The sequence below is a fragment of the Entelurus aequoreus genome, linkage group LG24 (assembly GCF_033978785.1).
Source record: "Entelurus aequoreus isolate RoL-2023_Sb linkage group LG24, RoL_Eaeq_v1.1, whole genome shotgun sequence".
Taxonomy (NCBI): Eukaryota; Metazoa; Chordata; class Actinopteri; order Syngnathiformes; family Syngnathidae; genus Entelurus; species Entelurus aequoreus.
Genome location: NC_084754.1, coordinates 25987091 through 26003706, shown reverse-complemented (window position 1 = coordinate 26003706; position 16616 = coordinate 25987091). Strand labels below are relative to the sequence as shown.

At 38.4% G+C, this 16616-nt stretch overlaps 2 protein-coding genes across 3 annotated transcripts in view; one reads left to right on the top strand and one right to left on the bottom strand.

The window, feature by feature from the left end:
* psme3ip1 (proteasome activator subunit 3 interacting protein 1) overlaps positions 1–15201 on the top strand; it is a 111382-nt gene extending 96181 nt beyond the window's left edge. Inside the window, exon 8 of the mRNA XM_062035826.1 lies at positions 15143–15201. Coding sequence (XP_061891810.1) covers positions 15143–15186 — 44 coding nt within the window. The 3' untranslated portion in view covers positions 15187–15201. The remainder of the gene's footprint in view (positions 1–15142) is intronic.
* The window catches only part of cpne2 (copine II), a 79481-nt gene that overhangs the window by 34119 nt on the left and 28746 nt on the right, over positions 1–16616 (bottom strand). For both annotated transcript variants that reach the window (XM_062035821.1, XM_062035822.1), the window contains exons 6-10: positions 15379–15462; positions 15112–15201; positions 14595–14693; positions 9345–9431; positions 8408–8467 (exon numbers count right to left, since the gene is read on the bottom strand). In XM_062035821.1, the coding sequence (XP_061891805.1) occupies positions 8408–8467; positions 9345–9431; positions 14595–14693; positions 15112–15201; positions 15379–15462 (420 nt within the window). The remainder of the gene's footprint in view (positions 1–8407; positions 8468–9344; positions 9432–14594; positions 14694–15111; positions 15202–15378; positions 15463–16616) is intronic.

Genomic DNA, 16616 nt, shown 5'->3' with positions numbered 1-16616 from the left:
CCACGCTTCCGTCAGTCTACCCCAGGGCAGCTGTGGCTAAAAATGTAGCTTACCACCACCAGGTGTGAATGTGGAGTGAATGAATGATGGGTTCTCACTTCTCTGTGAAGTGCTTTGAGTATCTAGAAAAGTGTTGTATAAATCTAATCCATTCTTTTTCCTTTTGTGTTGTTTCAGTTCTGTAAATTCACCAAAACGTCACCGTGGACTCATTGAGTCTGTTTAGCTGACAGCTAGTGGGTCCATGACGATGACTTCTGTTTTGTTTATTCCGCCGTTTTACTCCTTTGTTACAGGCACCGATTGGAAACAATTAATGTATGTAGTAAATTAATATTTTACAAAATCTTTCGTACTTATCATACTGTATATCTGTGGTTTATAATCCGGTGCAGCTAATACAGTATATGTAAAAATATAAATTTCTTCTCAAATGTGGTGGGTGCAGCTTAAATACCGGTGCACTCTATAGCCCGGAAAATACGGTAATTAAATTTACATCATGCATTCAGTTTACGCATGATCCTCGTCTTGGGACGGATTACTAACAAAAACCAAGGTATCACTGTCTTCCTGTAATTTGTGAAGTTACATTTAGAACAAACCTTATATGCTGATGTATTGTTCAGATCAGTGATGTGCGGTGAGGTTCATGGCTGGTGAGGCACTGACTTCATAACAGTCAGATTTATAAATAAATAAACATATGAACCCTAAAGAGTATCTTATTCACCATTTGATAGGCAGCAGTTAACGGGTTATGTTTAAAAGCTCATACCAGCATTCTTCCCTGCTTGGCACTCAGCATCAAGGGTTGGAATTGGGGGTTAAATCACCAAAAATGATTCCCGGGTGCGGCGCCGCTGCTGCCCACTGCTCCCCACTGCTCCCCACTGCTCCCTTCACCTCCCAGGGGGTGAGCAAGGGGATGGGTCAAATGCAGAGGACAAATTTCACCACACCTAGTGTGTGTGACAATCATTGGTACTTTAACTTAACTTTAACTTTACAAATACAAACTGTAGCACACAAAAAAGCACATTTAATTAAAAAAAACGTCATTATGGTCTTACTTGTACTTATAAATGAAGTCCATGCGCCGCTCCTTTTGAACAAAAGCATCGATAACTTGTTTATAGAAGTCTTCCTTATCTTTCTTCAGCTTTAAAAGTCTCTCTGTCTCGATGGAGATCTTCTTTTAATTATTACCTCCTGCTTCGATTGAAAGTCCAGTTTAGAGAACTGTTTTATTTTAGATATGTAATCCTCCATGTTAAAAGTTCAGGCGAGAGGAAAAAATAAACGATCGCTGCTAACTGTTGCTGCTTGTTGTCACTTCTTCTGCAGCCGAGTAGTCGCAAGAATGATATCTGGGATCACTACCGCCCTCTACCACCAGGAGGCGGGATTACTGCGAGCCTCACCCAGTGCGTCTTCGCAGCCGATTTATGATTGCTCAGCACAAGAAATACGTTACACACATACAGTTGTTGACAAAATACAGTGTACATTATATACCTCAGCTAACTAAACTATGGAAATGTATAATATAATTCATATAGCTAGCAGGCCAGCAGTTAGCCGAGTTATTGCACAATCCATGGCGAGGCTCAACTGGCTGGTGACTCACCGCAAGTCTCTTCTCAGTATTTGAACGGCAAATGTGAAAATTCAGCGATTTTGAATAAAAATAATCTAAAACTGGTGAAGTTAATTGGAAAATAACTTTATAGTATAATCACTGGATACATATAACAATTTAATTTTTTTTTTTTCTTTTTACATTTTTTTCTTTCCATGATGGCACGTGAGGCCTCGACTCACCTGCCTTCCCTGACTGCACGTCACTGGTTCAGATAGCTTAGCATTTACTGACCTACATTGGACTGGTTTCAGCAAATGTCATATATTTCTGTTTGTGGCCCTAGCTGGAAAAAGTCTGGACTCCCTTGACTTCCTACTGTATGTATCGTTGAAATGAGTGTCTCCTCTTCTGCACCGCTAGACATTAGAATTTACACACCGAGTGGTGTTTTAATGAGGTGCCTGCTTAATACACTGTATCGTATGTCGACTGTTAAATTCTGCTCTGCGCGCACAAGATTCCTTGAAGCATTTGTGCCCTATATTACGAGAAAACATCTAACATGAATAAAAGCATCCAAAAAGACTGTCTCTTTGTGCCAGAGTGTTACAAAGCAATGTTGCTCCACAGTCCTGAGGCGAGAGTTTTCCCTCCTGAAGATTAGGATTAGAGTCATACTAAGTCTGATTGAACAGCACAGAACAGCTCCATCTGCACGTGTGTGTCTACTTGTGCACTGCTTTCTCTCTTTGTAGATTTGTGACATCAGTGCATGTACCCCACATTGGGCGTGTGCTGTAGGTGAAAATAAGATTAATTATTTTCGCGTCTAAAGCAGTGTGATTTGGCAGAAAAGGTATCGAATGTGTTTGCCGCAGCTTCTAATAAATGTCCTCTTCTCAGCAAAGAAGTGTGTGTGACTAATTGTCAGTGTAAGGAAAACATAAACGTTCACTGTATTTCTGCAGAGGGTTTGGAAGTTTTAAGGTCATTTGCACTGTGTGACAACGCGTGTGTTTCGACGATGGGCTGCTTTACAGTATGAGCACATGCATGTTAAAATATTTGCAAGAAGTATATGAGATGCAATGTATACATGTGTGCTCCGAAACACCTGCATATCTGTAACAAAAGGCAAGAGATTAAGAGCAGTTTGTAAAAGTGTGTATTTTACCAAAACCCTCTGATGAATTGACTAATTTTTACCTCACACAAAAGAAACATTTTTATGTATGCAAGTAAGGGACACATTGTAGATACAATTTTGTGTGGCTGTGCAGTTATTTTTATTATTTGAAATAATTGTTTTGGTTTTTCTTCCTTCTCCTCTGCATTTGGTCTAGAGTGGCAACTTGACACTAGGGCTTTGTGTTTTGTGTGATTTACAATGTATTCATACAGTATTTATAGCAGACCTGGGCATTCTGCGGCCCGCGGGCCGGATGTGGCCCGCGTGAGGTCAATAATAAATTACAAAATACATTTTAAAAAGTATCTATGTCGAGTATGCAATACAACGGTGCTGCTTTTGTTTTGAAAAGCGTTATTTGTATTACTTCCGTGTGGACGTATGCGCGTGCGTGATTGTGAGTGAATGTGAACAGCGGCAATCACACATTACAAAATAAAGTTTAAAAAAAATCTATGTCGTCCGCGCAATACAACTGTGCTGCTTTTATTTTGAAAAGTTTTATTTATGGGCGTATGTCTGTGTGTAACCTGTGAGTGAAGGTGCACAGCGACAAGTGATGTACGGTTTACACCCGAGACGCCAAAAAGAGAAAAGTTGATGATGAATGCCGTGTTTTCAACAAGACATGGACTGCCAAGTATTTCTTTACAGAAATTAAAGGTAAAGCCGTGTGCTTAATTTGTGGTACACATGTTGCTGTGTTTAAAGAATATAATTTGAATCGCCACTACACGACGAAGCATGAGGAAAAATACTGGAATCTGTCCGATGAAGCGCGCACAAGGGAGGCTGATGCGTTGATGGTAAAACTGCAAACCCAACAAGGACTTTTTGCCATATTTCACACCCCCAGAATGCAGCCGTCAGGACAAGTTTCGTCATTTCTCACAAAATCGCCAGAAAAAGTAAGGCGTTTTCTGACGGAGAGTTTATTTATGCCTGGTTCACACCAACGGCGCTTGCCGCGCTTTAAAGCGGCGAGCAAAGCGCCGTCATTTTTGTCAATTTTTCCACGAATATCCCGATCTCCGAAGTAATGTTATGCTTTGATACGCTCTGATACGAATTAGTTGCCGCTTTGTTACCGTTCCTCACGATTTGATCCCGCTTTGATACACTTTAAATCACGCTTTGATACGTTTTATTACGCTTTATTGAACTTTATTATGCTTTGATGCGATCATGACGCTTTAAATCAGGCTCTGACACGACTATCAAGCTCTGTTGTGCATTGTTACAACAAAAATAAGAAAAAAATGTGAAAAACTCAGTATACTGTTTTGCACACATTTTTTATATTCATTTATTTTTTCAATTTCTCTTTTTTTTTCCGTTATATTATGTTTATTATTTATTATGTTTTATATCTTAATTTCTTTTATTTCTTTGTCATCTTAATAAATATCTATCTTTCATTTTTTATGCTAGTTGACAATAATAAAAGGCATTTCTTTTATTTTTTATATTCATTTATTTTTTCAATTTCTCTTTTTTTTTCGTTATATTATGTTTTATATCTTCATTTCTTTTATTTATTTATCATCTTAATAAATATATATCTTTCATTTCTTATGCTAGTTGACAATAATAAAAGGCATTTCTTTTATTTTTTATATTCATTTATTTTTTCAATTTGTCTTTTTTTTCCGTTATATTATGTTTTATATATTCATTTCTTTTATTTCTTTGTCATCTTAATACATATCTATCTTTCATTTCTTATGCTAGTTGACAATAATAAAAGGCATTTCTTTTATTTTTTATATTAATTTATTTTTTCAATTTCTCTTTTTTTCCCGTTTTTTTTTATATTCATTTATTATTTCAATTTCTCTTTTTTTTCCCGTTATATTATGTTTTATATCTTCATTTCTTTTATTTCTTTTTCATCTTAATACATATCTATCTTTCATTTCTTATGCAAGTTGACAATAATAGAAGGCATTTCTTTTATTTTTTATATTCATTTATTTTTTCAATTTCTCTTTTTTTTTCGTTATATTATGTTCTATATCTTCATTTCTTTTATTTCTTTGTCATCTTACTAAATATCTATCTTTCATTTCTTATGCTAGTTGACAATAATAAAAGGCATTTCTTTTAAACGTAACATATTCTCTTTATTATTAACATTTTCATACAGCAAAATTATAGACAGTAATGTCAAACTGCAACATCAAACAGCAGAAGTACAGAAACAATGATCATCGTATAAAAAAGGCAATGATGCAAAAGAGAATGGATTTGTAATCCTGTGTTGGTTTTACATGAAGTTTCAATGTCACTAGTCAATATCACAGTCACTTCCTATTGCGCTTTGAACCAAGATCTGTTAAGCTTTCCTACGCTTTGAGTCAAGCTTTGCTGAGCTTTGTCAGGCTTTGTCACACTTTGATACGCTCTCGGCGCTTTATTCCATTCTTGACAGAGCGCAGAATTTTTTTAAACCGTTTAAAATGTTTTGGCGAACTTGCCGCATGTCCCGCTTCACTACAAACTTTCCCACGATCCATTAGGACCCTCGCGCTTTAATCAGGCTTTGATACGCTTTAACGCCACTTTGCATGCCGCTTTGCATGCCGCTTTGCATGCCGCTTTGCATGCCGCTTTGCATGCCGCTTTAAAGCGCCGTCAAAGCGCCGTTGGTGTGAACCTAGCATAAGGAGTGCTTATTGGACTCTGTTGCGCTGATATGCCCGGAAACTTGGAGCTTCAGCTGAAGAACAGAACGGTCGACTTTGACTGTTTTTCGCTGGCTTTGGATGAGAGCTGCGATGTACGTGACACCGCCCAGCTGCTCATCTTCTTACGTGGGATAACTGCTGACTTTCAAATCACGCAGGAACTGGCAGCCATGCAGTCAATTAAAAGGGACAACCACAGGTAATGACTTGTTCACATAGGTAAATGCGTGTTTAGACATTTTAGGACTGAAATGGGACAAGCTGGCAGGTGTGACAACAGATGGTTGTCCAAATCTGACGGGGAAAAATGTTGGACTTTTAAAGAGGATGCAGGATAAACTTTAAATTAACCCTGTGCAGAAATTTACATTTTTGCATTGTATTATACATCAGGGAGTGTAGTGTAAGACAGTATTAAAAATAAAACCATCAAAAGCAATCTGCTTTTGGTATAAAGTTAAGTTAGGTTAAATGAAAGTATTATTATTATTATTATTATTATTATTATTTATCTACGGTACATCAAAAATAATATTAAGCAAAATGTAATTGAAATATTGTCGATGTGGCCCTCTAGCAGTGCTCGGGTTACTCATGCGGCCCCCGGTTAAAATTAATTGCCCACCCCTGATTTATAGTACAGTATATCCTACTTACTGCTTGTGAGAACACACTTTTGTGTGCGCGTGCATGCGTGTGTGACTCTGTGTGTGTGTCGGCCTACTATAAAGTAGGCACTAGAGGTTTAACAGCCTGATTGAAGCTAAAGAGTACTAGTATCATGTTTGAGAAATTCTACTATTTAATGTAACCCTTACAGTAAACAAGACCTAAGAGGATTTTAGTCTATTCTGACTTAAAAATGTTGATATAATGTAAATACTCGTGTTAAAGGAGAACTGCACTTTTTGCCTATGAAAGACATGACGATGGATGTTAATTTTTTTTTGCAATCTAAATATTAAATAAATGCAATCAAGAGTCTGCTTACAATGGTGCTTACAGGAGCTGTGCAATTCTGCCTATAAAACCCTTAAAAAACATCCAAACACCTCCATTGAGGTTTTATATACATGATGTAAGTATACTGTATATGTAATGTAGTAACAGACACTTTGATAATAACATTTAATATTTACATATTTTGATCATTTTAAGCATATGCGACACATTAATTTCAAAAACGCATCACGACGTTTGCTTGTTTTTTCATCACTGATTATTGCTCACTGCAGACTTTATGAGAGCCATCGAACAAAATAAAACATCACTTACTGTACAAGGCCTTCTGTCATTAGGATGCTGACTGCTAGGATGTTCATATATTCCCATTTAGGTGAAGAATGTCTCATAATCTTCACGAAGAAACAGGGAGGATGGGGGACAAAGCGTCTTTCCGTGTCTTTTTGGCCATTTTCGAGTTATAAACGACTCTCAAAGTGTACCAACTTGTCGGAATACCTACTCAGACTTCTTCTGTCCAGGTGAGAGGCATGATTTATGATCTACAATAAAGTTACACTCCATGATGCAAACATAGGGACACACAGTAGTTATAAATAGTTTGTCTGCATTAGTGCTTATAAAAACAATATCACCAATACTTGGTTAATATGCATATCACGAAATGTAAATGGAGTATTGTTGGCGCTTTTTGAATGGTTATTTATTGGATTTTATGGGCAAAAAAGAGGAGCTCCCTTTGGCTCCACGTTAAATGGACTTGTATTTAGGTTTATTTAATACATAGAATACATTTTTGTAAAATCCATTTGTTGTCATGTATTTCATGATGGTTGTTAATGATATGCATAATAGATAAATAATAAAGTGCAGTTCCCCTTCAAACAATGCCAAAACGTCAAATCATAAGGTTCGTGCATCTAGGTGTAAGCTTGTACGCAGTTTTGGATGGCGCTGTGTTTTGTAGTATTTTTTTAACAAGGTGTGACGTCACAGTGTGGTGAACGTACTTATTTGAACATGTATTATAAGAGGAGGAGCTCCTCCCCTTCTGCTTCAGGTGTGAGACTGTTTATGGCTGCTGCCTGGAGCCATGCATATTATTCCTTTTCATCTCAATGCCCTCCCACTTGCTCTGATGTAAGTAATAAATAATAGTAAATAAATACTTATGTGTTTGTTTGTCCATGACATTTTACCCGGGCCTGTTGTGTCAAAATTGGATTTGCTGCTAAACTCTGACAGGAAAAGAGGGCACCATTGTGATATGTCTACTTGGTTTCAGAGAGGATAAAGTGTTATTCTCATTTAATTGTGGGATGTGCACATGCAGTGACATAAATGCTGCCAGTAGCAACTTTTCTTTTTAAAGCAGCTCTGTATCGATTCGATGGTGTGCAACTGCACCTGATGTTGTGACCGGGTGAATCTCTATACTGTTTATGAAAAGTATTTTTATATGTTTATCTTCAAGTTATATATTTAACAGTGTACATTTTTTAAATATAAATTCTGATACTTTTGGAGAGGTCGCAGCATGATTTCAATTGCAATCTAACAGGAACGCATCCACAAACGAACAGCTTGCAGACATACGCAGAACGTGGGTTGTAAATGTGACTTTGGAGCAAAATGTACACAAAATTCACAACAAAGCAAATCCAATGAATTTTATCTACTTTTAAATGTAGATTAAAATCTTCATAGGTCCCCTTTAAAAGTACTCTGGGTAAAAATACAAGTGGTGCAGGAGGACACAAGACAGCTTTACGTGTATTCATTTTGTTCTACATAACCTGTTCAAGGTGGGTTGAGCTAGAGCCTATCACAGAGCACATACAGACCATCACTCAACTCACATTCATACCTACGGTAAATTTAGAGTCTCCAATGAACCTACCTGCGGGAGGAAGCCCATGCAGAAAACATACAAACTCCACACAGACAGCTCAAAATGTACATTTATCAAGTGATTAAACTCACAGTAAACATGAGCTGGCATCCTCCCAGTATGTAATCCAGGAAAGTGTAGTCCCTTGTAATCTGTAGACATGAGGCAGAGGCTTAAGTGAAAACAATATTTAACCAGTATCATGCAGCACTGCACCATTTAAATAGACACTATAACTTATTTTAACACCAACACAGTGGGATAAATTGTATTTTTCACTCCTTTCTTTAGTGGAAATATGTTTCATGGTAGACAAATTGGAAGGAGAATGATCAGCAGAGAGTCATTGCTGTAATCCTATGTGTCAGCCAACAAAGACATTTATTAGCCGTGAAGCGACACAGCAACATGTGTATTTGTATCAGCAAAGATGGAGAACAATCAATTATGGAAGATTTAATGTCATCCCAACAGGCATCTCAAGCTTTTTTTCACCTTATTGTCTGTGAGGCTGAAAGCTGACACACTAATTAGTTACACAATGACAGTTGTGAGGGCCCAACTAACACATCCTTTTAGACAAGGGTGAAATGGGTTATTATTAGTTAAAAGATGGCAAGTCATATTAATTCATATATTGAAAGTACATTTTCATTCATATTTAATAAAATGTGATAACGTTAATGGGACTTTACAATAGAGACACTTTTTTGGACAATTTGACATCAAATTTACAATATCTAAAACATGAGTACACCCCTCGAGTCAGTTCATGGCATGTGAGAGGTGTACTCACTTTTGTGAGATATTGTATGTATAATTTCAACAATTTATGGTTACATCACATTGCTTTGTAAATGTCAGAACAATATCTCTGGGAGTCTGCATTAAAATGTCCATCATATTCAATTCTATTCTATTTTATTTTATTTTAAATTGCTTGCCTTGATTTTTTCTTCACCTCCCTTGTTTCTCTGAGGTACATCCATATCATGGGCAGGCACCTGGTGCAATACAGTTATTCCTTACCTTACAAGATTTCAGGATTATAACTCCAGAATTCTTATAGTTCTTCTTCTTCTTTTGTTTCTTTGGGTTGATGCATTCAAATTCCACCTGGAAAAGATTTGAAGACATATTTAATTTGACTATCTGACAATAGAATGAAGGTGTTTGCAGCAACAACAGTTAAAAAAGGTAACCAGAGACTCAAAGTCAATAACACTGAGACTGCACTAAGATTTTTTTTTCACTCATGAGTCCTGAGGCTCATTTATGGCGGGGCTAAGAAAATAATAGATTTTCATGACTTCAGTTCTAATTTTTTCAATAAAATCTGATACACAGCACAAGCATGTTAGATATAAAGGTAGTATTGACTGAATTTGACCATAGAATATTTAGTGAAATAAAGTAGTTGAGCCTAACCCAAGCAACGATGGCAAAAATGTTTCTCGTGCAAAGGCGACATATACAGCATTGGACAGTGCTCATGCGCCTGCTAATAACCAGACAATACACCCAAAATGTGACAAGCGTCTTTATTCATTTGCATAATTAATGAAAAGAGGCAACTATGCATTGACAATATTGCTTGAGGAGCACCCATTGAGGGGAGAAAGACTGAGTTAAACAATGACCGAGAAAGAAAAGCAGACTCAGCGCTCAAAAACTGAAGTTTTCCTTAAGATGCTTGAGGAAATGCTGAAAGAACACAAGGAAATACAGGCAATGGTGTCTATGAAAGAGGAGATGGTAGAGCAGGGAAGTCTGGAAATGGCAATTCATTTATATTTCTACTTTGCTCATAATGTTAACTATTACAGGTTTTTTAATTGTATATTTTACTATGGTCTTTCCAGCCATTCAGGCAAATCATATTGTAATATAGATGCACATATCTGCTGTGCAGGATTCCTCTACTAAAGAGAAATGTGTGATATTCTTCTCGGGGACTGGGAAAGTTCTCATTCATCCAGGTCATTGTCATCTCAGGGCGTTCAATCGTTGGCAACTGGACTGCTTGGTTTGTCTTATCCGAGTTGGTTTCATCAATCAAAACGTCTTACAATACAAACCAAGCAGTCCAGTTGCGAACGATTGAACGCCCTGAGAAAAAAACGGACATATTAATGTTTGGCGCAGTTAGACCGTAGCAGGAGGGGATAGAAAGAAGAAGAAAAAAAGACAGAGGCGGAAATTGCGGGGATACGAGGGGGTAAGACAGAGAGACAACAACAATAAAAAACAAAAACAACAGAACTACATCAGCGAATACGATATTCAAATATGATATAAAAAATGATAATGAAAAATCAGTCTATGAAGTAGATAGTTATAACACAGAAATGACAATGAACATTATTGAACTACAAATGGAACAATAAACATAACAATAGAAAATAGCAAAATTGATAATGAATATACATTACCATTGCTTCAAATGCAACAATACATACAACAGTGGTGTGCCGTCAGGGCCAGCAAGGCCTTTCTGCTGGTCTAACATAACCAGAAATCATGATCATAATTAAAGATAAAATAATTTTTCTATTTACTTTCCCTAAATATCTAAAAGTATTCATATTCTCTTCATGTCATATAATGCTCCTTTCAGTGCGGTTGTATTTTGTATCCAAACAGAATTCAGCTAGCTTATGTCGCCATGCTGTACCAAATCTGCTTGAGGCCTTTAGAATCAACAATGCAGGCATCCGTGCGCTGTAAGTGAACATACACACACAGTTGATAGATAATTGCGATAGCCAATCAGATCACGAGTTGTTGTAAGTAAGGCCTTCTCGATGGCCTCACATTGAACGTGACATTTACGCGGCCTGTGATTGGATACTCATCGGGACCGTTAGCAGTTGAATTTGAGAACACATAGAGTTGAGAGACAGTTGCGATAGCCAATCTGATCACAAGTTGTTGACAGTAGCCTATCCAAGTAGCCTGATGTTAACGAGACTGTGATTGGATACTCACTTGTCATTCCAAAGTGAGTATCCATTCACAAGTTTAAATTTAGCAGGAAGCAGGAAGTGTTGCACCGTAGCCAGACCGGGATAGCAGAGAAGCAGAACAAAACGTTGATTAGGTTGCAGATATATATTTGCAAGGCCATTTTCAAGAAGGATATTTAAAGAGTAACTACATCTTGCGAAACGATGTCGGTCAACCTCGGACGCTAGCTTAGCTGTTCTGGCGATGAAATTGGGAAATGCTCGCCATTTCCACTCGAATAAGCCGACAACGTTGAGGTGATTTAATGCACAGTAATGCGTAAATGTGTTCCTGTATAGCAGGGGTGTCAAAGTCAAATGGACGGAGGGCCAAATAAAAAATTTAGCTACAAGCCGAGGGCCGGACTGTTCGAATGTTCATTGAAAAATGTTTAAATGACGCATATAGTCTAGTGAACCTAATTGAACCTACTGAAAACCTAACAAATATATTCCAATATGATCAGATAAATAAAGCAATATTTTCTTATGGCTCTGTCAGTAATCTTTAATTTTCAACAGACACAAAAGACAAATTTCCTTTATATAAAAATCCCCATAACATGAACATTAAATGAAAGAAACCGGTATTCAAGGCACTATCAGTAGCCTATATTTTCTATTTTAGCAAAAGTGGGCTAAATTTACTTCAAAGAAAAAAACAATAATAGCAATTTTCTATCATCCACTCAACTAAAATATTTTTAAAATATAATTAAATTGAAATACAATAAAATAAAGTGCAAAAATCTATAAATCAAAAACAACACTTTGTTTAAGGAGAAGTAACATGCAGTGAAAACAAATATTAAACTTTAACTTTTAAACTTGAATTGAGTAAAAACTCTAAATATGTGATTGCACAGTAATGTTCACATTAAACCCCCCTCCTCCCTCCGTGGGAGGGAGGCGAGTTGGGTGCCCGAAACCCCCCGCTGGTTTCGGCCCGCCCCTTGGCGCGCGTGGCACGGCGGGCTCCGCGACCCGACGGCTGGCCCTTGTGGCTTGACGGCGGGCGCGTCCCGACGGGCCGCGCGTAGGGGTCAAACGCAGAAGTCTCAGGGCCTCGTGGTGAGGGGGTGGCCTGCGGGTTTCGGCCCGCTTGACCCCCCCCCCCCCCCGCTCCGCTTGGCGCGCGCGGCACATGACGGGTTCCGCCACCGACGCTCGGGCTGCAGCCCGACGGTGGTGCGGGCCCGGCGGTGACGCGCGGTTTGGGGAAACAAAGCAGAAGTCTCAGGGCCTCGGGGCCGGGTTTCGGCCCGCCCCCTTGGCGCGCGTGGCACGGCGGGCTCCGCGACTGACGGCCGGGCTGCAGCCCTTCGGCCGGCAGGCGCGTCCCGGCGGGCCGCTCGCCCCCTTTCGGAACCTTGGACCGGCATCCGCTTGGTGCGTGTAAAAGATCTGCGGTCTGCGGGCCGGTTCTAATAATAAATCAAGATCATCCCAAGGGCCGTAAAAAACCTTCTCGCGGGCCGGATATGGCCCGCGGGCCTTGACTCTGACATATGTGCTGTATAGTATTTATCCAGCAATGGTCATGTGGTGACATAAATTATGGTATTTTGAGAGGTAATCGTTGACATCACTGAAGGCCCAGGTGGGAAACGCACGGCCCGCCACTGACATACATGTATACTTGAATTAAGAAAGAAAGCAGATGGGGGGTGATTAATGGACTATATTACATTTTACATTGTTATGGTAAAAAAAAATAAAGTACAATCTATCTCTATCAGTTTTGAAGTAGTCATGGACTAGGGTGACACAAACATGCAATGACGCGATCAAAATAATAGTTTTACATGCTTTTATCCACACTGTCTATGCGGGGATATTTAGTGTCACCTATTAACCAAACATCAAACATTTCTTGGGGAATATGGGAAGAAGCCAAATTACCCAGAGAAAATATACAAACTCCACACAGAAATACTCAAACAGAGATTTGAACCATCAATCTTTTGAATGTGCAATCAACATGCTAACCACAAGGCTACTGTGCAGCCCCAAACAGAAACAAAAGGTTCAAGTTTTGCCTACGTTCAGTTGCATTTCTACTGAGCGCCACAACGTAGCCTCACATTTGCTCTATTTACTGCTTCTCAAACTAAAAGCAGTTGGCCCAGCTGACCTCCACGTGAGACATCCTCACAGATTTTATGTGGACACATTGTAGATGCAAAGGGGGAACAAAAGCCACAAAAAAACGAAGCCAGGCAGTGGGCACATACGGTGCAGCAGATACTGAGACAGATGGAGGATATTCTTCTGTAATTATGTGCGCAGTGAGCTCGCTAGCTGAACAGGAGAGAGAACAGGAAGCACCTCTTGACCCGCTGACTACAATCAGCAGCTTTAATAACAAACGTGAGAAAGAGGGAAAAAAAGAAGTGGTGGGTTCGATTTGAACCAGCAGATGGTATCTCTGGATAACGGGGAATTAATGGATGTTTCTGCAAATCCTGACAATTAACAGTCAGCAAATAATCATATTTAGATCAATAGATCATATCATTTTCAATATGTCACAACCACTCGCAAATTGGATCATGACTTGGATAAACAGTGTTGTCAACTTGATACCTCGAAAAGTTGGATCTATTATTTTTACTAATTTAAAATCATCACTATTTTGAGCTAATATTTTAGTTTACTTAATAGTTTCTGTTATGTGGTGCCATTGTGTCACTTCTTATGAAAACTGCCACCTATGAGAAAAACAATTCATATAATGTATTGAAATAATCCAAAACGCCATGAGGCTTGCTCATGCGCAAGCACAACATAGACATATCATGTACTGTGTTTCAGTCCAGTTATGATTGATTAGCACCAAATTTTACAATACAAATAAAACTAGGCCACAACGTCAAGAAAGTTGCACCCATAGAGAGTTGTATCATAAAGTGATGGCACTTATAAATGGTTTAAAGCCCAAATGCTGGAAAGAAATGCAGGGACAAGTAGGAAGAAATGTGGGCCCTGAGTTAAAAAGTTTGGGGACCCCTGTACTAGACTGTTCATTTCCTTTGCACATACATAACCCAACAGCTGGTCCAAAACACTGCTGCTCAAGTACTGAATAGAACTAAAAGGAGGAATGTTTTTTGTTGCATTAGTCTCCCAGTAACATTTACAATTTGATGAAAAATATTTCATGGCACATACTAAGTATTAAATGGTCAGGCACTATTGTGACACTAAAATGCTTGTTTGTGTGTGGTTATTAAATTCAATGAGCTGTGAAAAAATAAATGAATATAATAATTACCTCCACTGAGTTCTGCGCTTCACTCAACTTAGCCACAGTAGTCTGAAATTCTCCAATGAAGTCATGGCCGCCGTCATTATCATAGTCATAACACAAGACCTGTTATTATGTAGAACACACAGGTATGATGATATTAGCATCCTCTTTAAAAGTTGTTATGATGTGCTGTTGTTGTTGTTGTTGTGCATTGTGGAATGCAACAAAACACAATGAATCTACTGGTATGTCACATACGTTTGCATTTCAGCAAGTATTTACAAAACAAAACAAAAATAATTGAAATAGTTCAATCAATTTGGTGCTGTAAACAAATTGGTTGTCAACTGAAAATGTTACATTTTTTTAATAAATGTAACTTACATACATAATTGCAATTGCAGCTGTAAGCATTTTAACTAAACGTTTGTCAAGTCCATTTCTTCATAGTAATTGTAAATATGTGTGATGTAAGATAACATTTTTGAGATAAGCGTTGAAATGAAGAACTCCACATGACTTTGTGAGACATGAAACTAACCTTGATGTTTCTGTCCACATCTCCATTACAGAGAGAAACAAGAGGCACTGTAAAAGATTTCCAAGAAGGATCTAAGGTGTTCTTTATGACCTGGGAGCAGACAAACAAACAGCTGATAATGAATGAAATCATACCAGAATATTGGATAATTTCTGCTGTGTGACATTTCCTACAATAGTATTTATGCTGTAAGTAGGTATATTGACAAAAAGTTACAACAATGAAATAAATGTTTTGAGAAGTTTCCAGAATGTAACCACGAGTCACCTCTGTCCTATGTACCAACATCCATTTATCATCTTCTCCTTGTTTGTGAAACTCCAGATAGGGGTCTGACTTCCCAAAGAAGTCCTGCAAAGAACAAAGGAAAAAGCTGCTGATGTCCATTTATGAAGGAATTTTTTTTTTTTTATATTGTTATTGTTTTCACTTAACAGTTTTACCCGCTTTTGTAGCAGGTACGATATTATAAAAGGCACACATGCTTGCTCTAGGCTAGGAAATCACAATAGTGCTCAGGGCGTGGACTGATATTTCTATAATACAATGTCAAAATGGTTATATTTTGGTCCAGAGAGGGATTCAAACTTGCAACAGTTTCATAGCAAAAGTCTTCAAGACTGAAGCGCTAGTCAAAACACACCATTGCAACCAACATGCAAATAGTGAATGCATGCTTTTATATGCTTCACAAATGTACTGTGTGAATGCTGATACGTGTATATTTGTTTTTAGAATGATGCACTTTAACAGCACACTTCCTCAATTGCTTAAGTCCATCCAAGAACCATTTGTGAAGCTTGTCTAGAACGGGTGAAATATTAGTGGAATACATTTTATTGAAAGAAAAAGGAGAATTGAAATGATTCCACGGCACAAATTGCCCAATCAAAATTATCTGATGTCATCCACTTGCTGTTCACCACTCTCACCACAATCGGTCTGTCAAAAAAACACAACTTTTCTCAGTGTTCACAATTCTGTTGGTGTTACAATTTCTAGTTCTTAACTTTTCAGGTGGGACTGTTTTTACGACCTTCTGTGTCATGACAATGTGTGGTTGACATCATGCTCCCATAAGTTAGTTAAAAACATAATTTTGATCCAAAAACCCAAGACTGGCTCAAAAACTAGTTAGAGTGCTTGCTTGCCACGTAAGAACACACTATGGGCCTGATCTACTAAAGGTTTGCGTCTATTAAAACATCCATCCATTTTCTTCCGCTTATCCGAGCTCGGGTCGCGGGGGCAGCAGCCTAAGCAGAGAAGCCCAGACTTCCCTCTCCCCAGCCACTTCGTCCAGGCGTTCCCAGGCCAGCAGGGAGACATAGTCTTCCCAACGTGTCCTGGGTCTTCCCCTTGGCTTAGTACCGGTCGGACATGCCCCAAACACCTCCCTAGGGAGGCGTTTGGGTGGCATCCTTAGCAGATGCCCGAACCACCTCAACTGGCTCCTCTCGAGATATATATATATATATATATATATATATATATATATATATATA